This window comes from Haliaeetus leucocephalus, unplaced genomic scaffold (assembly GCF_000737465.1).
Source record: "Haliaeetus leucocephalus isolate CR32 unplaced genomic scaffold, Haliaeetus_leucocephalus-4.0 Scaffold173, whole genome shotgun sequence".
Classification (NCBI taxonomy): domain Eukaryota; kingdom Metazoa; phylum Chordata; class Aves; order Accipitriformes; family Accipitridae; genus Haliaeetus; species Haliaeetus leucocephalus.
The window spans coordinates 2,072,216-2,099,710 of record NW_010972609.1 but is presented as its reverse complement, the minus strand read 5'-3'; the positions used below and the strand labels follow the sequence as shown (position 1 = coordinate 2,099,710).

General features: G+C 38.7%; 1 protein-coding gene across 1 annotated transcript in view; it reads right to left on the bottom strand.

Moving 5' to 3' along the window:
• The window catches only part of NAV2 (neuron navigator 2), a 416,926-nt gene extending 391,165 nt beyond the window's left edge, over window positions 1–25,761 (bottom strand). Inside the window, exon 1 of the mRNA XM_010563702.1 lies at window positions 25,687–25,761. Coding sequence (XP_010562004.1) covers window positions 25,687–25,761 — 75 coding nt within the window. The remainder of the gene's footprint in view (window positions 1–25,686) is intronic.
• Between the last annotated feature and the right edge of the window lie 1,734 nt (window positions 25,762–27,495).

Sequence of the window (27,495 nt, the reverse complement as noted above, 5' to 3'; positions counted from 1 at the left end):
CTGAAGGTGACAGCTGTAAGTGCTCTGAAAGTGCAAAGCATTATTTTCTAAAAAAATAGCTAAAGGAAAAAAATTTAAAAAATTTTTCTAAAAGATCAGGCAGACCCACATACTTTCCAACAAATCAGTAAGCATCTAGACAGCAACAAGAGAAAGGAAATTAAGAATAATCTCTCATACAGAGACAGGATTGCTGTTTTGCTTGACCCACAGGAAGCAGGAAGAGGTATTTATGAAGCAATCATCATCATGCACAAGCTCCAGAAAGAAAAAAAAATTTTGAAGCCAGGTAGCATTGCTACTTCCTTTTCTATAAATATAATGGACATAAATTTGAGCTATTTAGTGAATCACTAAATGCAAGAAAAGAGGCAGCCTACTGCTCCAAGCAGCAGCCAAGCAGCAGTGCTTCCCTAGAGCTTGTGCCAAGCTGTTAAGATAGCAGTGAATTCAAGTGCTTTATAAATATTTCTGCAGGACTGTAAATACCCAGTTCAATGGGAAATCCTTGTATACACATCCGAAATACAGAAGGTAACACAGCAGTAAATAGGAGAAAAAGCTCTCCATTACCCAGAAATGCCTCTGTCTCAAATGCTAGCTCAGGTGTCCATTATGCATCTACTCTGCACAAATAAATAGTAGATACTACTGGGCACTAGGACTAACTTAATTCACATAGAGTATCCCCAATGCCAAGTCCAGCTTCTAGTCACATATCCTCATCAACCATTTGGCACTGGCTTCAAAATGCCTCAAAACACTTGGCTTTTTAAATGCCGATATGTTCTAGGATTCTTCCTTTGTCAGCTGTCAGTCAAGAATGAGGGGCCAGGTTAGGAAGGACCATGCTAAAGGCCAAGGAAAAGTACCAGCATTTGGAGGACTTGCACCTATCCATCCACCTGCCTCATCACAGCCAAGGCAGAACCAAAAAAACACAAAATAGCTTTAAAGATATGTGCTTCTCAAACTAATGCTTATTTACACTTTGACTAAAATGCATGTGCTTTAAGATTCTTTGGAGGTGATGGGTGGGGGGAAGGTTAGAAGAAAGACTAAGAGAAGCTGTTCCGTGGGGATAAAGGGGTCCCTTCATCTGGATTTGTTAAATATCAACACCACAGCCCCTTGAATATCATTGCCCAGCACTGATTATCTACCCCCTAGCATCAGTATCAGCAGCTATATACCTGTGCATCTCTGTCCTGGGGTAAACACGCACAAGATGTTTAGATTTGATTTTAGATATTCAAAGAACATTCCTAGTCCCACATATCATGCTGCCTTTTCCCCCAGGAAATACATCTTCCACTGGCTGCCAGCAGAATCATCGTGATCCAGGGCTATGCTGTGATTGATCATACTCTCCTTCGTACCAGCAGGCAGAATCTTCTAATGATGGTGATCCATACCGACCTCTCCACAGTGCAGGACATCCCATTGCTTCCCTCTTAAATTATGTTACCACTCCACAGGGAAAACCATGTCAAACATAGAGACCACATCTTAAAACTGCAAGTGTGATAGGTTTAAACTCCATGAAAAGGAAGTCAAGGACAGCAACTTCATGAAAGGTGTACATTGGACAGGAAAACCAGGACTCCCACGGTCTGATCACATAGACAAGCAAAGAACCGGTCAGGAAGAGGCCATGCCAAAACACAGCAGCATGCAGCAGGACTATGTGTTTCCAATATTATTGCCAGGTCCCTTGTCTCCAGTTTCTTTTTACCTTTATCTTTAGCTGAGAATATCCTTATTATTTACAGTCCTTCCTTGACTACTACAGTGTTCTGTTAAACTTTTGCACTCATAAGCTATTGCTAACATCTTCAAACTTATCTTCTCCTTAATCAGTTGTTCTGGATTTCAGATGCAACTCACTACATGAAAATAGCTGTACGAAGTGATAAAATTTTATCTATTTGTGTTTACACAAAGGACTATTCATTTCACATTCAGGATCTAACATACCGATAAGCCTTACTGCACAGGCATAACTGGGAAAGCTCACTAAATAAAAGACCTCCAGGTGCCAAACCAATTATATTGCTCTTGCTCACAGTTTTTCCACCAGCAAAGCTCTTTTAACTCCTGTGAGGAGAAATAATTATTTTAACTTGACAGTTGGAGTGACTACAGTTACAAAGTTTAAGAGCAGCTGCAGAGGTTTCTTGAATCTGTGCATTTGATCTTGAAGTCCTCAGTTATGGCAGAGAGAAGCACAATTTATCTTAAATAAGCATAAAAAACCAAAAGTAAGTGGGGCACTTACCCTACTTCAAATCACTGTTGTGCAAAGAGGAGTACTGAAGGTGTTCCAATTTCATAATTCAGACCATATTGGAAAGAGAAGAAAAAACGCACAACAAACGCACAAGTCTAGTTCTCACTAGGAGTCTCTCTCACAGAAGAAACATTTTAGATAAAACTTGGATCTTTCACTTATCTTCAAGGCCAGTCCCTATTCCCCATTCATAATTATACGATTAGTTATCAAAAGGGTGGCAGTTTCCTCCAGAAGAGACATCCAGGCAGTAATGTGATATTTTCCCCTAGGAACAGGAAATTCTTCACTGAAGGGGCAAGATGAAGTCTTACCCCTTGCTGGGGGCTGAAATAAATGTGAGCTACTACAGGTATTCATAACATAAACAAAAAAAAAAAAAAGGAACTGTGAATAAAGATGCTGCAAACACATACATGTAACTACAACCAGAAAACAGGCATGGTGGTAACCACATAAATGACTCACGCAGACCAACAAAAATCCAAACAGCCTCTGGACCTCCATTAACTATCAGACAGACCCTTACATAAACAGTAAATCAGTGTTACAGCACAAGAAACTTCACAGGAAAATGCTACCAAAACAAGTCACCCACATAGGTTTACTTTCTAGGCTGTTATTAAGTAGTGATCATTGACTTAATCTTCCAGGTTCTCCCATCTCTTCATATGAGCATCCACGTATTTTTCTGTTTAGAGGAAGAGCACGCACACACACTTCATTAGCAAAACTATCAATGACACTATTAGTTTGCTTCTACAGCTAAATAATTTTGTGTGGAACAGACCACAGACTAACATTGAAAGCAGAAGACCAAGTAATCCAGCCAGCCTTCACACTTTTGTTAATAGAAGCAAGGAAAATACTAGGGAAAAAAAACACCCTGCAAACCCTGAACAACCTCAAAAAAAAAACCCATAAAAACAGTATCAGCAGGAACAGAGATGCAACTGCTTGAAAATAGGAAAAAAAAGTTACTGAAATAATATTCTTTACCTTGAACTGCCTATAGCAAAAGGCCTACTCTAGAGACACTTCTCCAGCTTGGTTCAAGTGACTAAATGTATTTATAGAAATAAACTTCACTATCTGATTAGATGTCTATGACCACTATAAGACTTATTTTGACCTTTTAAACTTCGGGTTTACTCTTCATCACTGAGAACATGACTGAGCTTAATTTGAAGCTTAGGAAAGTGAATATTAACCCTAAGCTTCCAATTACACTCAGTCATGTTCTCAATAAACACTAATACAGCTGGTGTTAGTATTTAAAATAAGGGGCTGATTTAGTATGGAAGGAAGTTTCAAAAAGCCACAAACTTTTGGGAAGCCACAAACCAAACACCCCCCATAGTCTCTAAATTAGAAGTACAAGCCAAGAAGAGGTTATAGGACAACATCACTGCCTTTCTTCGCAAAGGTGGGCTCCACTGCACATACGCTTTTAGGACCCATCATGGGGCCTTAATTAAAATTAATGAAAACAAAGCCTCAAGAAACCGACTGCACAGTAGAAACCTATGAAAAACTACCATTGCGGATACTAGATTTTCTTAAATTGGGGGGGGGGAATAGGGTCAATTTGAGCATTTTTCTATTTTTAAGACATAATATTTGTCTCTTAACTGTGTATGCGGTTTACATGACTGCAGATGACTGTCTTCCCTCAAAAGAGAGAGGCGAGAAATTTTGAAGTACTAATTTAAATGGCTAACGTGTTATTTTTCACTGCAACTACAACCTTTAAAGTAGGTGCTTAACTACAGAGCAACTGTACAAATCTTCTAGTGACACTTGAATGAGGAAGCAACAAGCTACTCTTTTTTTTTTTTAAAGAGCTTATTATTTCTTCCAGTATTTGGAACAGCTGGTAAAAGTAATCATTTGGCAAGGTCTGTCAAGGGCTAAAAAAAAATAAATCAGTGTATTTGCTATGGTAGAGTATATCCTTTAAACCAAAATGAAAGGCTGAAACATACAAATATTTATAAAATAGGGGGTTTTATACTTCCAAATTGTGCAATAAATATGTATTTGTGTATATAAACACACATCAGACACACAAGTTCAGTGTGCTCTAAACATATCCCCTCCATTTTATACTCCACTATTTAACTCTTTTCACAGATCCATCTTCTTTGCCCGGGCAAAGCCGTGTACCTGCTCTCCCCAACTCCAAACTCCCACCCAGAGCGGGTGCTCTCCCACCAAGCCTAGTGCACAGGCGTATTACAGCTACGCCTTAGATACCAACTGAAATGCTAAGGACACACGCTACAGTTCTGCATAATATCCATATTAGTTGCTTGTTATTTTCTGTGTCAGTAAACCACAGATTACCCACCCCCCAGAACATCTCAGTAACATACTCATCCTCTATATTTGTACGAGAAAGACCCGATGTACACATCGCACATACCACCCGATTAGGTTGTTATGCTCCTATGTCCATGCAGGTATGTACAGCCTTCAAGACTTGCTTGTATTGTTTGAAACGCTTTATAAAGCAAGTCATGTAAATTAAGTGAAAATTCAGCTTTTTTTTTCTTCTAGAAAGCCACCATTTTAATTTCATCTGGGAAATTAATTTACACAGGCCAAACAATTTCTGGTGCACAGGGATAACACCCTGCTTTGTAACAAGAGGGAGAAAGGTGACAGAAGTTTCACCAGAAGTCATTAACCACTTTAGAAGATACAGTTGAAACCACACACACAAAGAATTACTGCAACCCTTGGACATGCTCTTCGTTCAACTGCACTAGCAGACGCAGACAAAATGGGATACTTGGAGCCGAGTAGCATTAGCATTATTGACAGAGACCCTTGCAGGACCCCGTGTAAGAAGAACATCAAGTATGGAAAACAGCTGCTTGGCAAGACCTCTTATTCAGAGGAGAAGACTAAGTTTAGTCACTTCGGCACCAGCCCATTTCGCCTTAGGCCATTGCCGCAACCGCCACCATTTCAGCTTCTGGACGATACCTGGCATCAAACACGCCACAAGGAGCCTGGGAAGCCTGAAGTAATTGGTAAAGTTGTCTCAGAACAACCTTTTTGATCGCTTTCAACCAGAATGGACAAAGGGCCAAATCTCACACTGAGAATGAGGAGTTCCAGCCCAAAAGATGCAGCCCCAGTTCTACTGACATTTGTTGCCAAGGTTTTCTTTTTTCTATGCTATTGCAAAATTATCCAAACTTTAAAAACCAAACTTTTATGCTTCTACTTGTACCTAAGTGAGTATCACTACACAGTTTGAATCAACTCATCCTTCTGTGGATGGTTACAAGCAAGATGTTTTCCTGCTCTTAGAAGTCCATTGAAAAAAAATATTTCTTCAACAAATTCTCTCCATGAATACATGCTTGTCACACCAGTCAAGGAAAACACAGTATTCCTAATGACACGGTGTTCATTTTGGAGCTCCCAGTCTTGTCTCATTAAATGATGAGCATTAAAAAGTTTGACCGACTTGGATGCACCACTGAACAAAATTTTTCAGATTATTTCTTGCAGAAAGAAGACTTCTATAAGCATGTCCTCAGCCTAGCCTGTCACCCTTCCTTCCCTTAATAAGTTTCTAACCCCTCAGTTCAATTTTAACCAAAAAGAAGAATAAATGTCTCGAAGGACAAGAGGCTTGAGTTTCACTACCAAAACAAAGACCTAGGAAGATCCCAACAGAAGGCAGTAGCGTTTTGCGATGCTTAGCCGGTCACCCCAGAGATCGTCCAGAACAGAGGGCACATCGTTAGAGGACGTGGAAAAGAGCTGGGGAACTGTAGGACAGGCCATGAAAAGCACACAGCCTCTCCAAGTACACCCCCCACCCTGCTTTCTGTAAATGGCAAAAGTGAAGAAAAAGGAGGAGATGAACCACCTTAATGATAAAAGGTCTCTCTCCCCAAAGCCCAAATAATTCTCACCTTTAAGCTTTAGACAGGAAATAAATAATTCGATGAGAACATCCAGTTTTGAAAAGAGGCATTTCAGAGACAAACCTGTTAGATGGGTTCTGACCCACTTTAAGTAAATTTATCTTCAAAACTTTGAACTTGACCTAACATTAACTCGACCAAACCAGCCAGCCATTTTCACTTCAGCTGGAACTTCACCAAGTCATCTCTGAAAAGAATAACTCCCATTACAGCACTCCAAATAGCTTTACAGATGTTTCTTGAGGAGGCCAGAACTTTCCTTCAGGTGGCACTAAATTACACAAAGGTGGGTTCAGATCACTGTCAGAGTGAAGGTCAGGGAAGAGTTAGATTGGCACAAAATGCTGGTCAGAAAAGCTGCTTCCAACCCCAACCCCCGTTCACAGAAGCCAGGCCTTGAGCCTCAATATTTTCACAACATACTTTATTAACATTCATGAGCAGAAGCACTACAATCATTCAGTTTCCCACTCATTCATATTTTGTCGTTGACATTTCTAGTGTTCAAGAGGTATAGCTGTGGCAGAAGCCTTTTGCATAGGTAAGGCACTTAGTCTTTCTATCTAGAAAACATCTGTGAACACTTTCAAATTCTGTCAAAATTACTTGATGCAAAGATGAAAGAGATGCTGTCCATCAGTCCACAAATGCACAGATATTACTTTCATTATGAAACCAGGCTAAATGCACTTACAAGCCTGTCCTCTTGAACACAGGACCCTGGCACATACAAAGCATCTACCAGGCTTAAATGAAAGGATGTAGTAAGAGAAGCACTAATTAAGGTCTCATGTGGTTCCTCCTTGCCATTACCTAGCCATGGAATTACAGATATCTGCTGACCCATGGAATTCAGAGGTATTTCAAAAAACCTGACTTCAGTCTGTTTATACACTCAAACCTTGTAGCAATGGTTACACTGTGAACCTGAGTAGCAACAGTCTCAGATGAAGTGGTTCTAGATAGGGTTCTGTATCTTCATATACATCATGCTACTATTTTCAATGCTACTTAGTCAAATATTCATTCTTGTCATTCAAAGGTCTAGAATGAGGATCCAATAAAACCAAAATACAATTAAGGAAGAATTTGAGGGGGTAAAGGTTTTAATCTAATCTCAAAATATCCAATGTTTGCATCAAGCAGTGTAACAGATGGCCCAGAAACTACTTTTTCGGGCTTTCTCCTAGCAGCCCACAACCCCTGGCCCTACACCTAGACTAGACTTCATCACTAAACAACAGAGGTGCAACGACTGCGTGTTAAAGCAGGAGAGAATAGCCACAAGAATCTGATGGGGAGCCTGATGCCAGTACGTGATCAAAACATGCATTAATTGATTAAATTTTTAGGCTAACTTGCAAAATGCATGTTCAAGGACAAGTCATACAGGTTGTTCTTGCCTAAGACAGGTATTTCAGCTACCAACCATACAGGTTAAGCAAGTAGAAAACACTTCTTTCTCTCTATCTACTGGCTTTTGCATTACCGTCTCACCAATGTATGTTTTAAATGAACTCGTAGTACTAAAAGGGATTCCTTTATGTGGTGAAATAATATGAACAATAATGCACATAAGTTTCTCCACTAGGAAAGTTGCCTCTAGTGCAACCATTTGAATGCTCAAATTGGCAATAGACACAGTGCTCGTTTTCCAGTGGCATCAAACCCACTCCTTGAATTCACTAAGAAAACAAAGAATTTTTTTTTTTAAACCTGTCAGAATCAATATCACAAATTAGCAATTCCCTATCTGATAGGGAATCTTTTCAGCTAAGTACGAGTATGTCAGACTAAGCTATTAACTTGAAAAGGCTGAGAATAGCAAGCCTCCTAGTATCACATTCAAAGCAATGTGACCATCGTGCAATTTGCGAATACAGTGCAATAGGCCAATTCTGGTTTCCAAATCACTTTCAGCCTTGTTCCTGTGCACAACAGTACTCATCTCTCAGCAACTTAATGAAAATCTGAGTATTTCTTATGAAAAAGACATGCACTGTTTTGTGGCTGATATTCATAGGACTTCTCACGTTATTCTGCGTTTCGCTCCTTGCCTCTAAGCTATTAATTGCAAATGACTGTACTGCTGGGGAAAGTACAGCTTTGGAAAGGCAAGACTAGAAAATCCTAGTGTGTTACGGAAAGTATTTTTCCTGTTTGCATACTAGCAAGTCTTCAACAAGCATGACCACTGTGCATCACCTTCCTCAGTATTCTCTACATTTCTTTTTGGATCTTACCCTGGGTCTAAAATGGCAAGGATACTTCAAGTACAAGTTTAAAAGGAACAAAGAGCAAAATAAAGCCCCTTATGCAAGGCCTCAAATGAGAAAATCCTTTTTCCTTTAGAGTGTATTAGCATAATCACAAGACCTTACTTTTGCTAAACGGAAAATTCTTCTATTGATCACACAGGGAAAGTCACAGCAGATTAGGAAGAGTTGAACTTGAACATGTGAATTCCACGTACCCAGGGAAATAACACAGGCCTTAATATCGCCACTGATAGTCTCCAGTAAAATGCAAATTAGGTTGTCAAAGACTACAAAACCCTCCCCTCTACTGAAAACCAACTAAAACGACACATCCTCAGCTTTTTTCCATTTCTTTCACTAGTTACTGTGCTTTATTGCTCAGCGTTGGATGGAGCACTACAGTAGTGCAGTGTCAACACAGCTGATGTACCTCATCCAAAAATTGGAAAAAATATACCCAGAAATACAGTAAGCCATCACAAAGCTGTTCTGTGCCAAGCTTCTTGCTTCTCTATTTTCACAGCCTCAATGGAGAAGGAAGGAACTGAGACAATTGATGCTACAAAAATGTTACTGCATCTTTATGGACAGAAAGATCCAGGCCAAACCACTGCCTTTTGTTTATGGCTTAAGTTCGCAATGTACCTTTCCACAAAGAAATAACAGAGTCCCTGTCCCAGATATCTTACCACCTATTTAGACAAATGTAAGGATGAAGGTTGTGGGATGTAACAAAATGCAAAGATGCAAGCTGTTGCGGGTGACTGTTCAACAATTTAATACAGGTTTTCATTCTCCTTGTGTGTATACTTTTGAAATACAGGTCAGAGCCAAATAGAGTAAATAACAGTTTGTACCATTTTTAGTGAGACCACTGCATTGTTTCTCTGCTATTACTGTGTGTCTGCAAAACCAACTTGTTCCAACTGCGTTTTCTCTCCCCGTGGCACAAGATTTGTTGTTCAACAATCTTTCCTTTCCAAGGCTGCAGCGAGAAAACGGAACAGATTTATATCTTTCTTCCTTGTTGTTTGCATTTATTTGCATAAAGATTTTCACTGTGGTATTAATTTTGTTTAAATTAATTTTCAAAAATAATCTCCTCTGTTCTGTAGCTCTATGTGAGCATATATCCCAGCATACAGCAAACCTAGAGCAAACTTTTAGAATACGTCACCTTTAGTACAACATTCGTAACAGGTTCAAAACACTTAAGAAGGAGCAAATGAAAGGCTTTTAGGCAGCCACAATCCTGTTTCATTGAAGTCACATCCCTCCTGTCATCATCCCACATTATTTAGTTTTACTGAAATATTCCTGCATTTTCTCTGTTGGCCCCTGCTTTTATCCACAGCTTTTCTGGATAAAAATCGCCACTGCTCTTGAGTGAACAGAAGTGAACAGATATCCCCCTCCTGCCTAACCACTTATATCACCCAAGGAATCATCCCCTTGATTGCCCTAACAGTACATTAGCAGTTAAAAACATATATATTCTACCACTTAAGCTTGCCTGCCCGAAATAGCAGATGATGCCCACTCAAGCAGCTTTTCCACACTCAGATCCCCCATCAATTTCAGTGCAAATTCCCCACAGAGAATGACTACAAAGACTGGGCTCCTGCAAACATTTATGGCATAATTCAACATGGATAATGAAGTAACCATGACACAAACCAGAAAGAATACCAGTTAAATATGTCAGGCCTTAGCCACATGAATAGAAATTAATGTATACACATAGATATTATCTAAATCATGAAACAACTACAAACTCTGCATTAGTAGATAGTGCAGCTGTAACAACACAATAAAACCCTTGAATCCTGAAAGGTGAAGAAATTTAACAATTACAGAAACAGTAGAAACGCTACTGTTAACTTCATTTGAGGAAAAAAAAACTGGTGTGGAAAATCAGTATAGGTGACCTAACTTACAGTTCAGTTTCTCCTAAGTACATACACTGAAGTGCAATCTACTTCAGTAATATCAGAAAGAAAAAAAAAAGTTAAGCTTCAGTTTAAATGCCATCAATGAAAAAAAATATTATAGCAACTGAAGGAAGTGTAATTACATGAAAGGCACCCCAGTCTGAGACTAGTACCCATCTTTTAATTTCCAATCATCCGTTTTACACATCGCCTCAGAGATAAGTATCTACTGTTGGGTGCTTATCAGTGCACACACGGGCAATTTCAAGCAGTTTTGCCTACAAAAACAAGACTTCTGAGCTGCATCTCATTTTCGCAAGCATTTGCTAATCTTTATCACTTCATGATTTAACATTAAAAAGGGTATATGAGGCACCTAGTGATTTAAAAGATTTTCTTCCTCACAGTAAAAATCCTTTAAAAATATGCTTCTATGTTCATATGCTCATGTTTCAGTCACCATACACTGGGAAACTGATAGAAATGAACCTAACAATTTCATACTCTACTCCTGTAACTACGAAAAAATCATACTGTGAACTACTACTCATATCCTTGGGTTTCCAAAAGCAATACTCGAATTATAATGTGTGAAGTGAATTACATTAGTTCAATAATTAGATATTCTTTTCCCATTACCCCCAAAATTGTTATTTGATGCAATGCAAGTGTGCACAACACATTATTAATCACTGTCAACAATGTGAAAGGTTGCAAAGATAACTACTCATCATTATAGAATCTGGGCAGGTGGCCAAAAAGAAAAAAAAACATGGATATTAAGTTATCATCAATCGTTATGAATAGTTTTTAGGTTCCAAAGTTCAACAAAAACATCTGACATACTGCCTAGGTCTGCCTCATGAAAGCCCTGATTTCAAAAGGGTTTAACTGCACAATGTTCTCTGTTAACATAGCATATGTGGCAATGCATTGTGACTGACAACGTGCTTGGATTGTAGACACACAGTAAGTTAAGACATTGGAGTCTAAGACTTGATTTTGAACAATTTGCTAAGGTGCACAGTCATTGTTTTCCTCTCAAGAGTTAAGGATGAAACTAACCGATTCAACAGTCACAGTGTTCGTTTATGTTATCTTTGACATTATCTGCAAAGGAGAAGACACTATATTACAAATAAAAACAAGCAGTATTTATCCAGCCATTAAACAGAAATCAAGTTTGACTGTTTTCATTATTTAGATGCCACAAAAAATCCTAAGTCAGAATCCACATTCTAGTTTAGTAAGAATAGAAATTAACTGTAATAATGTAAAAAGCACTCCAGATTACTAATCTTAATTGGCAACAAAAGATACTATTAAAGTTCATTATAGGAACTGACTTGCAATAGAATAATTTCAGCATACTACTCTCTTGCAGAAGAAAATCAGTCATTCCAAAGTCCCAAAAGAATTTAGGCATGATATCTGGACATCCTTTAAGTTTGCTAAAAACGCATGCAAGCCTTAAGGAAACATAATTACATCCTGTTGTATCCTCCAAGGACCACGCTAACGGTCTTTGTATTACCTCTCTTCAAAATGCACATCCCCAACTGGTCAACTAGGGCAGCAGTTACAACACACTCTGGAGCACTTCATGCAGCATGAGGCTGTTAATAGTATATACTGAGGTTCATCAGGGATGGGGGTTCATCTTCCTGACCCCAGGAACAGATGCAAGCCTGATAAACTATTACGTAAATGGAGTACATCTACCAGCATTAACTGTGCACGCACGCTACTTGCCAGGGGTGAGAAAGAACACATTCTCCCCCCCTCTAACCATTCCCTAGCTTAGGCTCTCCCACTCAGACAAGATTCACTGCAAAAAAAGAAAAATAACTTTCCTCTGTTCTGAATATTTGAAGTACACCTACTGAAAAGGCTTACTGTAGAAGTTGCAATTGTAACTGCTACTGTAGTTCATAGAAGCAGGATGCAAGAGACCTTTACGCTACTCCCTCATCCAAAAATCATGAAATCCATGGAAAAAAATTAGGTTTACTTTGAAGACACCTAGTAAGATAAGCCAATTAGCATGTTTAATTGGTTTATACATGCACCTCTTCAGAGACTTTTCAAAACAACTTGGACCAAAGCCTTGATCATGAAGAAGTCCTTCTCCACTTCGCAGTCCCTAGCTTTTATCGCACAGCAAACGTTATTAGTCACGATACATCACCTTAAGGCAGAAAAAATGAAAAGGAAGAGAGAAGCAGAGAGGTAGAGCAGTTACTGTTTCATCATCTTTAGCAACACGTACAACTGATGCAGATTAGCGAAATTTATTCGGCTGTCCTTGCTCCCCAAGAGCACAGGCCAACGCGACATGGGGCTCGTGCCCATTTCCACACACACCTCTGGTTCCGTGTGACATTTCTCTCAACGCATCCATCGCCCAATCGCTATTTTCAGAATGCATCAAAACTCTGTACAGACAGGAATTGTCTGTACTTCAACACACAAATGAAAAGCCATCTATGCAACAGTAACAGTAATTTACAAACTATAAAGAGAGTATTTTTGGGTTTGGGAGGCTTTTTTGTTTGGGTTTTTGTTGTGGTGGGGTTTTGCGGGTTTTTTTAGAAATAAGGACAAGCATATACTTCCATTTTGAAGGCGTTTTCCTCATGAGGTGAATGCTTGCATTATATTTGCTTTCCTGTTGCTTACCTTGTGTTCTAGCCTGCAAGACTAGAACAAGTATTTCTCATCATTCATAAAGATTATCCATTTCTAACTTCCATTTACTTAGAGCAATAAAAAACGCAACCAAATAACAAAACCAGCACTGCAAGAACTTGCAGGAACAAGAGGAAAAGCAAGAACAAGCCACTTCTCCTCCACTTTTCCATCCTCCATCACCCTCCCGTTCTCCCTGATCCTGAGATCAACCAAGGATCTTGGAGCCACATTGCCTAAATGCCACAAGGGGCCATGCTGCCAGCTGCATTCATTTGAAAATAATGCCCCCTTCCAAAAAAAATGTTACCTTAATCCAAGGGGAATCCAATACTGGGGCTGTGTGTCTCAGATATTCTCATCTGTGTAAGGCAACACCAAAGGAGTCATCCAAAGGGCACGTTAGCCCTTGAAATGCAAAGTTGCAGCAGCAAGACAGCAGCAGACCGAGCAGTCCAACCCATGTTACACACACTCAGATTCTTAAGGGGCTTTTTTTTTTTTGAACTTTTTAGTAAAGCTCCAGAGATGCCTCTTGCTCTTGGAACATACACAGGTTGGGCCAATTACTACAACCCAGCTGCAGCACTTGCCAATTCAGATCCTGCAATAACAGTGCAACGAGCAAGGCAGCTAGATTTTTCTTTTATAGCTCAGCACTTCACATAGTCCTCCTGAACCAAAGAGCTACATCTTTCCTCCTATTATTTCCAATTACCAGAAACTAATATTCTCCTCTGTAAAGAGATATGCTTATACACACAGAAAAATCTAATAGCTACATCTACAAGTTGAAAATATATTACATGCAAGTCAGATAAAGACAGGTGAGTACACAGAACTATCAACACAACACTGTGTTTATGCCATTACTGATTACAATGTGTGTTAAGAAACCAGGATTTTCTGCTAACGTCACTCAACTCTGTCCTTTGGAGGTCCCAAAATGCTTTGTGAAGTGAATATTACCCCATGCTATAGGTAGGAAAAACCAAGAGGCAGAAGTCTTCCACATTATCTTATGAACTCCCCTCACAAAAACATGTTGTGAACTAGGAGAGCAAGGAGAACTATGTAGATTTATATTTGACGCCTTATCTTTCAACAACATTGCCTCCCCAATTACATGAGCAACTGTTATGACACTATCATCATGCAGTATGCATCTTCTGGTCCATTTTGATTCTATCAAAGTATTAAACACCTTCACTTCAGATTCAGCTACTGTAAGTACAATGAATGACATCAGACCACCCACCATCAAGATTTAAAGTTCCAGGCTCTTACAAAAGCAATCATCTGCCTATCTAGAAAGACCCTTGTCTGTACATGCTTCCATCTATTCTAGCCCTTCCATGTACTGCACTCAAAGCTCATAAGTAGTTTATACAAGGTGAAAAATCTCCCCCACACTCAACTTTCATCCTTTGCCAGCTGGTCTATTAAGTCATATCATTTGAGCTTTAAAAGGATGCAGCCATGTATTTATTTTTCCCACCTGATAAATATTTATGAAGATTTTATTCCAACCCTAACACATACATACTATAACTAATCTTCCTTTTATTTAGTCAAGCATCTTAAAGGAAAAGGATTTTAAAGACAGGCTATTCCTATTGCCGAGCTTGAGCTTCAGAAGTCAGCATATTAAGCAAAAAGATGCCTGTTTGGAAGGCAAATTAAAAAGACAACAACAACAAAAAAAACCCAGCACACGAGATTAACATGAGTTTCGCAACAATAGAGTGAAGTAAGTATATAACACCTGCAAAAATTAAATGTTTGAAAGAAAGATCTTTTCTGGTGTTTGGGGATGGTTTTCCTATTTACTAGGACGTGAGCTATCAGCCGAAATAACATTAAAGCACTGCTTTATGCAACTAAGGGATAGCTGATGCAACTTCCACTCATTTCTAATAGCTTATATGGATTTTGGTCAAGGCTGATATGGAAAGGACATGCTTTCGATAACTGAACTAGCACCATCTAGGTTTTTTCTTCGTTTTGACATTCATGTTATGGACCAATGGAACAATACTGGAACTGAAGCCCATCTCCTGCCCATCTCACAGAAAATTTAACTACAATTCAACTTCCCTTACCCAAAGCCTAGCAATCCTGTGATGTCTCCAGTTTCTAACCTCTCTTATTTCTACTGTGTTCACAAGATTAACTTAGAAACTTTGAATATCACAGTACTAAATTGAAGACATTGAAAAAAATTCATTACCTCGTTTGACATGATAGAGCAAAAATCAATGAAGAAAACTAGGCATCTGGATTAGAAAAATTCACACCAAAATAACATTGGCAATTCCATCTGCCCTGTTACATTTTTGGAGTAGTCATATCAGATGCATGTTGTTTATCCAAGACAAATCCTCCAAGTTACTGAAGATCTGATAGTCACTGCTGTCATCACAATGAAGAACTGAAAGACTTTGGAAAATAAACTGCAAACTGAATGCTTGCAGCATGTAGAGTTCTCGTTTTCCACCTATAAATGAGGTTTTTCATAACAAGCTTACCTTGTCTCTATCGATTTCTCAACTTACTCTATTATCAGATCTCAGAAGCTACTCCCCTGCCCCTCAGCTCCCTTGAATACAACTCCTTTTTTACTGCAGAACACTTGAAAAATAGCTACACAAGCCTGAGTACATATTTATCACGATCAATGCGCAATAGCCTCAAGAGACATCCACGCATCATATTCTGTTAGCAAAAAAGGAATCAGTCTTCAATACCGTGCTATTTTTTCCTAATGCTGCAAGGACAAACTAATTTGTAAGCCAGATCATTCCTTTCTAAAGGATGAATGACAGTCCTCTGTAGAGGAAAAAAAACAAAGACCATCCTCTCACCAACTTTTACTGCCATGGGAATGCTGCAGGAGCCTCTCGGTAGACTCCCAAAGGCAGATCTGGTTTCCATCAGAAGCTGCAGTAACCTCCTCAAGAATGGGAAAAAGGTCTAGGTGGCTACACCGGCTCCATCTCCCCTGTAATGCTATACACATGCCATTTCCATCTCAGACTATGGTTCTCTGTCACATCCTACCTTTGGGTGACTTTGCATCGCCAGAAAAAGAACGGAAATAAAGTGTGAACTGTCCGACAGGCAAAAAGCTCAGTGCAAGAAAAGGCAAGAAACTCAGATACACTATCCCTTCCACTTTTTCTCTGCAAAGAAAATAGGAATTATGACTTGATCTAGAAAACAAAGAAGAGTAAAATACTGCACCACCAGAGGATTTCAAGTTGGGAGATTAAGTTAAGATAACTTAATCCAGCAGTCTCCTACCAGTTATTTTAGAGTTAGACCAATGTAACATTGAACAATTTTAGAAGAAATTTATCAGCTTTCATCTGTAACACACCTATTTTACTACCAGGTTATGTTACATCCTAAATATTCCTTTTAGCAAGCCTTTGAAAGTAATACATGAACTTGAATGCATACACAAACATATGATGCTTTTGAAAGAGAAATACATAGCTAGGAAACACACACGTTTCTCACACTCACTAAAAGCTTCTTTACCTGCACTGAATCCTATTCTAGAGCCACGAACTGCACCAGGAAATATACCTGAAGTTGTCGGTAGTACTGGATTTACACCTTAACTCAGAAATCTAATTTCTTTGTTAAAGAATATACCATAGCTCCACTGCTACTGGAAGTTGTCACTAATATTTGTTTCTTAAAGTTGTTATGAATTGCTGTAGTATGCAAGCATAAATAAATCTATACCACATCTGTCAAGCTGGACTATAATCAACCAGAAAAAACCTAACACTCCATGCCTAAAAATAAATACTGACAAATGCATGTCTGTCTCTCCCTAATGCCTCCCTTCCTGAAAGACCCTTGAGGTACTCTTAGCTTTGCAGTATGCCCTAAAATTAGTAAATAAGTCTCTGTGATAATTCTGACTATCTCCTTTATACTCCTTCCCCCTTTTCCCATTCCCTTTCCTACCAATCCTTTCACCAGGAATATCAAAATAGATAGCAGACCTCAGGGATATCAAATTTGCTTCCAGGCACAGACATCACGAGACAATATCTGACTGCCCAATATGAATTTCCCAGCTATTTAGGTTTTGAAGAATTTAATATCATGGCCCCTACATTATTATATATGACAATTACTTCAAAGCCAGAGGCTAGCCATTTGCATAATAATGAACATTTGTCTAAAGAGGTGTGCAGGAAACTACACATTAATGAGTTCCAGTGTATATTATCTGAAAGTCACACTTGCTTTATAAAAATAATTAAAAACATAACCTCTAATGTTTACCTACTTGTACCTTTTATGTAACAGACAGAGACACCTGTCCTATTAAACGAACAAAACCACATAGGTCTAATTTTTGCAATACTAAGTCACTTGAAACTCAGTAATTTATGTTGGACTGTTTACACGCGTAAGGATTGAAAGAGCATGCTGGCTTCTGAAGCTGTGCATCAGGGGAAATGCATCCTATGGCACAGAAAACATGGTTTTGCTACATCTCAATCACAGAAAAAAAACAGGGAAATAGAGCCATTTCTGCTAAACCACTGTAAAAGAATAGAAGGATAGATAAGGTGCATTTCTCAGCTGGAGAAACATTTCCAAGAACACTTTGGAATCTGACAAGTCAGAGGTAAATTCTTTACCATCTAACCAGGAACAGAAGCAAATCGCTTATTAGGCAGGGAGTTCTCCATAGCATCCTATAACCCACATTTGATACAAATGTAGAAGGCTTTTCCTTTTTGATTTCAAAAAGTCACTTTATTTTGAAACAAGTGTTCTTTACACTATAAAGAATATATACTACACTACATAGCACTTACCTGTATTTACTGCTTGAGACTTATGGTTTCATTAGCTTTGAAATTAGACTGATGAAGCCATTAGGATCTTAGCTATCAAATCCTCATTTATACCACAAGATGTGCAAAACTAGAGTAACAGGCTCACTAACACACTGCGACAGAGCTGCAGCACCAAGTCCCGTCCCGGATCTTCCACTCTTCAGCCCACACTCACGTTCACCAGCCCCAGACAAGGAACCCCAAAGCCAACTAGAGAAGACAGAGGTCAATGCAGATTACTACCTCTCCACACAGTCCACCACTGGCTGGAGATTTTCCACAGAATCAAGGTGCCTGGCTGAATTTTAAAATATCCCAGCTAATTTATGACCACTAATACTTGTAGCCCTCCAAGATAAGAATGATAATCATATCTAATGCCTTAGGGTTTAAAGCCCATTGTCAGCAGCAGCTGGAGAAAGGGATGGATTTCTTCCCTCCATACGAGGCAACCAGCTGATGCATCATATTGCTGGGTTTCTCTCCAGCTCTGAAACATCGGATATCGATCAGTGCCACAGGCAATACAGCGTACCAGACAGACTGTTGTAGGATTTGTCCAAGCAGATCACACCAGAGTATTCTTAATCTACCATCAGAGAAGGGGGGGGGGGGGGGGGTGGGAAGTTAGTTTAAAACTAGATGCTATGTAGATACACACATATGCAAACAGGGAAGTTCTTCCAGGCCACAGCAGCGTTAGGTGTGCCTTATATAAAAAGTACCCATCAGCATTAACCCTCACTCCTTTGGGACTGGAAATAATCAACTATTCCATATTGTTCAACACAGTTTCAGCAAACAGAAATCGTTTCTACCTGATTTTGTACAGTTCCATTTAATGGCATCTGTACTTATCTACTGTGTAAACACTCTTCCATACAAGCTTTTTCAGAGGCATGCTTTCCAGGATTTTGGAATAAACCCACAAGAAAAATTGTTCTGCATTTGTGCATGTGGGGGAAAGTGGGTGTCAGGTTCTTCTGAGCATACTGTAATTCACCTCCATGCTCTATTTTTGCTTAAGATAAAGATCCAGAACTGGGCATTCTGCTAAAACACTGCCATCAGCAAGTTTGTAAAAGGCGCTATAAATGCTTTGAACAGAGACTTCCAGAGTCCTATGCTTTGTAGTGTAATGTTTCATTCATAATTGTTCCATTAATACCTAGCCACAACACAAGCAGCAGTTGTTCATGAATCTCATCGCTTATTTGGTTGCATCTCCTGATCAACTCTACGCACTCCCTCTAACAGAGGCTTTAAGTCGCTCTTCTTGTGGAAATCCAATATTGTCCTTCATCACTTAACCCACCCGTAAGATCAGAATTTTCGAAGTACACCCGAATGATTTAGAAAGCTACACGGCCTTGCAATGCCATTGTGCTTACACAAGGATGTTTTTTCCACATCCTTAGAACTTCAGATAAACTCTTTAGTCAAGGCAAAGTTATCTTCAAGATCCTGAACTTCACTCGGTATAAGGAAGATAAATACGGTCTCAGTGACTACAGAATTTTTTGTTCGTTATTTTATTCTTGTTCAGTGAAAGCAGCGTTGTGCTGGTTCAACCAAAACGACTTTGGAGAGTTCAATTTAGCATTGAGGATACAAGGATACAAGTGTGTATTAGAGGATACAAGTGTGCAAATATACCAACATAGAGGAATTTTTTAAAGCTAGATTTACTCTAATGTACATGTGATTTAACAGAAATTGCATAACTTAGCATTATCAACAAGTGACAGATATGAGATAGCCACTCCTGATCAGGCAAAAATCATTATTTGAACTTGGTTATCTACAATGAAATCTCCCCTTCCAATGATATCACATAATTAACATCATGTAAGATATCTTGGGATGGACTCCTTCAGGGACAATTATTTGGAAGCAGGCTCCAGAACATTAACAACTGAAAAAAGACACACACACACAAAAAAAATCATACCCAGTACAGAAGATTGAACAGGTTCTGACACCGTCACAAAAGTAGCCTCACTCACTGGTAGAGAAAAAGCAATTTCCTATCAAGTATTTACCAGGAAGCTTAATTCCAATCACAGATAGAGAAAAAGTATAATTTAAAATTAATCAGGCTCAAGAGCAGAGATCATGACAAAATACACAGCAATAAGTCCATATAAACCAATCTGGATACTCTTCTGTGAGATGGGAGAAGGCAACTCAAAACTTTATTTATATCAAGGTTATACCTCACATATCCCACTTAAACACCTATATCACTAGGATACAAGTGAAGGTGACTCCTGTTTTCCCCTCCAGTTTTGCAGTACTGTTGTAAACTTAGTCTTATTTTCACACTTTGTATGCCAACGCTCCTAATCCCTGAACATAAACAGATCTGCTTCAGTTCAATTTGAAATGAAGGTGGCTTTCTAGATAAAAAAAAAAAAAGCTACCTGCATGGCCACAGAAACACTCAACTTCTTAAAAGTCTTAGTGTTCAGCTGACCGCCAATAGGAACAGAAATAAGTGACCTAGCACACCTGCCTTACACATCCCATCCACACGTATTCCCTCTGTTTGTTTTAGAAGCCATATATATGTATCTGTCTCTATCACTGCTGAACAAGTCATAGCATACGTACATATGCTGCATATGGTTTACTCGCTTTACAAAACAGGTAAAATCCAACAATTTGTGCAAGTATAAGATCTCAAGAAATCACGTAGAAGCTTTTTCATGGTACGGTAACACAGACTTGGGAGAAAAGAACAGGGCAAAAAGATGAAAAACTAACAGAATTACACTTGAGTCAATTCTAGATGAGAGTATACCACAGAGACCTCAAGCGCATGAAGTTCACCACTCGCAGTCTAATCTTTGACTGGTCTACATCATCACAGATCCTCTGTATCACACCCTACTGTAAATTTACACAAGTTGGAAAAAAGCACCCTCTATTTTTAAAAAGCTTGCAAAATTTCTTTATTAGACAAATATTACAACAGACACCAGCAAGACTCACTGTTTACCTTATACAAACATTTTTGACAATCATAGCTAGCCCTATTTCTTCATCCAGGAAATGTCTTAAAGACCAGAGTCTGACTGGGAGAGGACTGGCAATAACAAAACAAAAAAAAAAACCAACACAACCACCAACACCAAAACAAAACACACTCTCTCATACAACTCTCTCATTAAAGCCACCACAGGAAGAACTTTTAACAGAAAATAGAAGAAAAACAGAATACCTTGTAACAACCATCAAGGTGCAAATCTGCATCACTGAAATGAACAGAACTACCTGTTTCTTTGAGCCAATTTCTTAACAAAGAGTGGTTGAAAATGGTCACAGACAGTATACCCTCAAAATGGGTTCCAAGAGCATCTTAAAAGCAGGAAACTTATGGCCTTAAAGCAGAAGCCGAGCCTTGGACAAATCACCAAGGCCCATCCATGTAACCAAGTCTCCCAAATCCGATTCTGTAAATATCAGGTTTAAATTAGATTTATTAACAACCTTAATTACAAGAATGAAAACATAAACCCCATAGCTAGGAACTAAAAATCTTACAGAGATTGTTGTGTTTACAGAAGGCTTTAAATATTTGCAAAATGAAGGAGAGGTTATGACATTTTCTCAGTTCTCTTCCTCAGTGGATTTTTATTGCATCTCTTTTTCCATAAAAGCCCAGTTAGTTACATTATCAAAATACCACATAGCAGCTTGCTGTAATTTCATAAGGTAAGCCTTGCTGCAATTTATAAGTGGTTATACTTGAGTGCTTTCACACTGGCTCAATAGCACAGCACCCATCAACTGCATTAATGTCTCAGCACAAAAATCTACTAATAAACATGGTACTCAGCCAACACTACCCCACTTTAAACAACACAAGTTTGCAATATGAGAAGGTTAATACATGCAAGACCACTTATGCTATTTAAACCAATTTTGATAGAAAGGTAGCAGCAAGTATCCTCAAGCAAATCTGAAGTGTATCAATAATAACCCGGGAAAAACGTAACACAAACCAGAGAGAAAGCTATAGCATATGGCTTCAGTCATGTGTATTATGATGACTGTTAAATAAAAACAAGTCAAGAGATAAGATGCCCCACGAAAAAGTGTTAGTCTGCTTTTAACACTATAAAACTGCACCTCGCACATTCTTCATTAAAAAAGAAAAAGCGATAAAGAGATGAGGAAGTTTTCCATCAAGTAGAAAGGGGCAGGGGGGGGACAGGGAATACTGGAAGACCACCATCAGTTTGGCTTTATAAGGTCCAGTGCCAGATCCACTGTGCATCTGTGGTAGCATGTCCAGGTAGCTTGAACTGACACTTGAAAGTCCAGGGTGACAATTTTTCTGCAGTCAAAAAAAAAACCACAAAGCCACACACAATAGCAACCAAGCACCTGCAATATTAACATGCTGCTTTCTGTGCCGCTGATGACAAAGACAGTCCTTCCTAAAACCCGCTAGCCCAATATACCAGGTAGGCACACATATTATCAGAGCCAAAAGTTTAGCTGGGCAACAGCATAAAATACACATTTACAGAGATCCTTTCAAAGTCTAAATTCATTTCACAATTATATTTTAATCATTGTTCAATCCAAGAGGGCTCATTCGGGCAGAGCGGAACACACTTCTGTCACTATTACACATACACATTTCTTTACCATGTCCCACTAACTTACAGCTACTGATCTGAATGAGAAATCAGGAAGAGTGGGAATGAAGGATAAAAATCGACTGAAGAACTATTCCATTTTACTCATCAGCAGAAAATGCATTTAATCAGAACACAAGGCAGTACTAAATTTTTCATGACACAGGATGATTGAAGTGTACCCAACTAGATTATTTTAGCAGCAGTTTTTACCTGCTTTACAGTAATTTCCTCAAGTCTCCTCTTCAAGAAAAAGATCTGTGAATTTACTGGTCGTGAGCGAGCATCCATTTTTGGTAGCAAAACAATAACCTACACACATACTCGACAAGTCTATAGCATCACCTGTATCACTCTTGTATTTAAAGACTTTGTTGCCAAGGTTGTATATTGGCATAAAGCCTGCTCACTTTATTCACATTAGTATTCATGTTAGTAATCCTACTACCTTCAGATGGTCCACTTAAATGGTTGTTAAATCCGATCAAATTTTTCCCTTCTATATTACAAGTTGCACAGAATTTGGCTATGTAATTCCCACTAGAGCCAACACAAGTTATGTAGATAGATGGGATGCTATCCCAAACGTTAATACTAGAGTCCTCTTAAACTCAGCCTGGAAAGCTAACACAGTGGTGAGGGAAAAAAGCCTGCTTCTACTGATTTCAGCAAATGTCAGACGCAGCCCAGTTTCTAGTTCTTGAAGATCAGCCAACACACAAAAAGCAAAACCCCATACCTCTAAAAAATAAGCACAAATACTAAATCTTGTCTTGCTTTAATCAATATATCTACTAAGTAGATACCTAGAAATACACTTGCCAAAAAAAAAAGAAAGGCAAATTAAGCTTTATTTCTACACCACAAATGCAGACCTAGCTTTCTGTATTTTACTTGGGAAAGACATACCAGATGCATCATTGATTGGTGTACATATACACACTGATTTCTTACTGCTTCAAAAACACTGAACAAGGGTTGACTTTATGTCCATAAAATATGTTGTTATAAAAAGGAAAATGCACTTGCTCGATTTAAAATGAGCTTGGTCTTATTTCTTCCAGCACAAGCCTCATTTCCACTAACAAAGGTGTCTACTGATGATTTATTTTAATGGCCCTCAATCACACACCCACTTTTCCCAATCAGAAACCTCAGAATTTTAAGCTTAAGAACACCAAAGTTTATTTTACTATTCAACACCACAATAACAACTGAGTTGCATCAACATTTTTATTCCAAACTGATTTTTCCCAGTAAACATTAAATCTAAGCAAAGCTCTCATCAGTAGCCTTTCCCTGGAAAATTCTATAGGAAATGAAATGTAATACTCTATTAAGACTTGTTTTGCAAACAGAAGTGAGAGAGATCACCCAAGCATGCAGAGTCATTAAAATGGATCTTACATATATCATTATAAATTTAATAATCTCCATGACGGCTAGAGTTCAAGTTAAAATGAATGTCAGCAAAGCATGACCAATTGATGTTATCCCAGCTGCCACTGAGCCTCACTTGGGGTTATATTATACATTCAGAGGCCCCATACTACATGTGCACCAAATACCCAGAGCCAGGAGCAGATGGGAGATGTAGGCTTCTATACCTATCAGCAAGGAGACACAGACATAATTGCATATTAATTTTGGTGCATCAGAACAATTATAGTGTACTTCTGTGTCACAGGTCCCAAACGTTTTTCCCATCATACCCTATATGTAGTACAATACTGTATACTTAAGGAGGAAAAAAGTGTACTAGCAGCCTCCAGAAATTAAGTCAATAGAAGGATTTTGTTTCAACCCTTATTGATTTACTTTGGTCCCAAAATGCTTCCTTGAAAAAAGTAGGACAACGACCTTGGCAGCTTTTATCAGTTAATAGATCATGCTCAGTGCAATTAAAATACATTTAGGACTTCTATTTTGTTCCCCAAATAAACGTTCCCTAAATGTCATTTCTCTGTAAGGAAACAGCTGCATTTTATCCAATTTCTGAAAGTTTTCCAGGCTGCTTAGATTTCTAATGGGGTGACAGGGAAACCACTTTTATTCTTCAGCAGACTTGATGAAATTGTGACACAAACCTCCCTCTCTCCGAAATCAGACAGCACTGTTGAACAGCAAAATAATAGCCGACGGTCAATTTTTTTTTCCCCCAACTTGCTTTTCAACTGAAATAAAAATCATATGTAAAAGCTACAAGAAAAAGGAACTCTCCCCACAAAGCTGAACACACAGTGTTTTCTATCACCCATCAAATCTGTGTGGAAAACAATATAAATGATTTATACACTAGAAACATGTCAAGTTTTACAGTTTGCTTGACTGGTGCCAAGAAAACAACTCTGAAGTCCCAATTGTTCACAAGCCACATTTTGCCTGAGACGGCAACTTCATTTAGGTCAACTTAATGTGCCAGTCCATTAGTATTAAATAATACAATACTACCTTGACACACAGACCTTCCACAAAGCACTTGTACAAAATAAGGTCTGCCAAAATAAGGCCTGACACTAAGCACATTCCACTGTGCATTTTGTTTTGTTTCAAGTCAAAGACACATCTGGAAACTACAGCAAAACACAAATGTTACCATCAGGACAATGAGGATATTGACAAGTGTACAACATTTTCCGCAAATTTAATCACCAAATCCCAAGAACGCAATTTTTTTAACCTCTCTAATGGAATCAACAAAAAAGTTAAAGTTACAACAAATCAATAATCCGACCGGACTCAGTAAGAGTCAGCATACTTCATTTACACTGCAAGTCTCTTCATCAACAACTATGCAAAATTCTGGATTTTTTTCCCTTCTTTCACTCATACTACAACTTCCCCTTCCCTCAGCTCTTTGCTCCATACATTGGAACAAGCCTGAAGCGAGACACAAACATTTTTTTAAAATATATTAGCAGGAGAAGAGATCTACAGCTGGCTAAGCTTGGCGAGCAGCAACTGCATTTGATAAAAGAGTTATAAGGAGCTCTTCTGCCTCTTGTATCTCACTCAGCAATTTAAGCAGAAAGTGCTTCCGCCTTTTGTCACTTACCCTTTTTTGATCTTCCAGTCCATGTGTCACAGGCTTTCTTTTCTGATGTTGGCTGGATTCAGAGCCAGGTTCCATTTCCCAGCTACAAAGACTCTTCCGGCCTCTTTAAGCTTTTCCTAAAAATCCATAGTATGAACAACAAAAATCTAAAAATAATAAAAAAAAGGCAAGAGAATTCCTTCAAACCTCGTCCATGTTTTTTATCATCCTTCTAAATTCTTGTTTGCCATCACTGCTCATTATCTTAACAAGCAGCCATTCTGTGAGCCTCTATATCCTATTTTAGCTCAGATGAGGGTTTCCATTTACGTGCCTTACAGAAGGATGACAGAGCTGAATCCAAACCCAGTAGTTTGTGCCACATTATTGCTCCATCAGCAGCCTTTTCAGTGCATTCCTGGCACCGATAATTTATATGTCAATAAAGGTGTAAATGTGCATTTAATCCACTGTGTTGATATTATCAGCATCCCTCTCTTGGGCCACCTTCCTCCCATAAATCAATGTAAACACTTCACAGCGATAATTGCCTTTTGCAAATCTAGCAGGTGTTAATTACGTAAAATCATCCATGCACGCTTGTCATCTTCTTCTATGTATTCAAACAAATACCTAAAAGGGGGGGGAAAAAAAGCAGGTTTTACCAGCTTGAAAGAAAACATAGCAACTGATAGTCTTCGCCCACCACCAGGAGCCGCAAGTCAGAACCGATACAATAATTAGATATTTTGTAGATACTACAGTCTTCACCCAAGCCTCTCAAAATGTTTTGATGCCTATTTAGCATATTACTTTACCTTTGGGGCTTTTGCATAAAAACACCCCAGAATGACAGCATTGTACATAAGAGTTGAGCCTGCTGCGATGCTGACTGAAGCCTGCAAGGATCAACTCAAAACTCAGTCTCCCAGGACTAAAGTTCTGGGTACAAAGCCAAATTCATTACTATTCTGGGGTCTCTTACCCAGGGAACTTTCTCCACAGTTTATAAGGTTATCGTGTGCCACCTCTCAAAATCCTGGGCACAAGAATACGTGAATGAACAGGTTATAGTATTACTTGGGAAAGGAAGTGGCACCTGAAATCACAAGTTAGCAACTCAACCACCTTATAATACTGTTCATTTTGTACTGAGAAGCACAAGTTTACTACAACATAGATAAATCATTTCCCAAGTTAATTTGTACAGTGTGATCAATGCCAGCAGGCTTCAATATGCAGGCACCAGAAAAAGCACATTTATTAAGTTGGATTCCATATCTAAAAAGGCTAAATATTAAATCAATTTTAGCAACCTTAGCTGAGCATGGTATAAGACCACATACTTAAGCTGTATGTTGTTGATACAAGCTCTGCTCATGAGCACCCAAAAAATCCAAAGCTAAGTGTCTTATGTAAACAAAGAAAATAATAAAACCATCCTAACAATCAGACATTCTCCCATCACTAAAGGATGGGTAGCACAAAAAACAGATTTTTCCGTACGCCTAGTAGAAACTGGATATCTGTAACCCACTCACATTTTTCTACAAAGCTTCAGCACTACCTGAACTGAATAACCGAGTCAAATATCCAAGTTAGATATAAGGTAGATTCTTGGTCACATGCATAAACAGGTTTGTTCTACGTGCTGAGGTACCTCGTTATTCCAAGGCAAAAAGTCACAAGGCAACAGGCAGAAATATTGCTTTTGCCTATCACTTCAAATGCTCCTCAACATGAAGGAGTAGGTCATCAATCCAGTTCTTTTTCTTCTGGCGAGTACAGGAAAGAACGTGACTGATTGCAGTGATGCTGCTATGCTTTGCC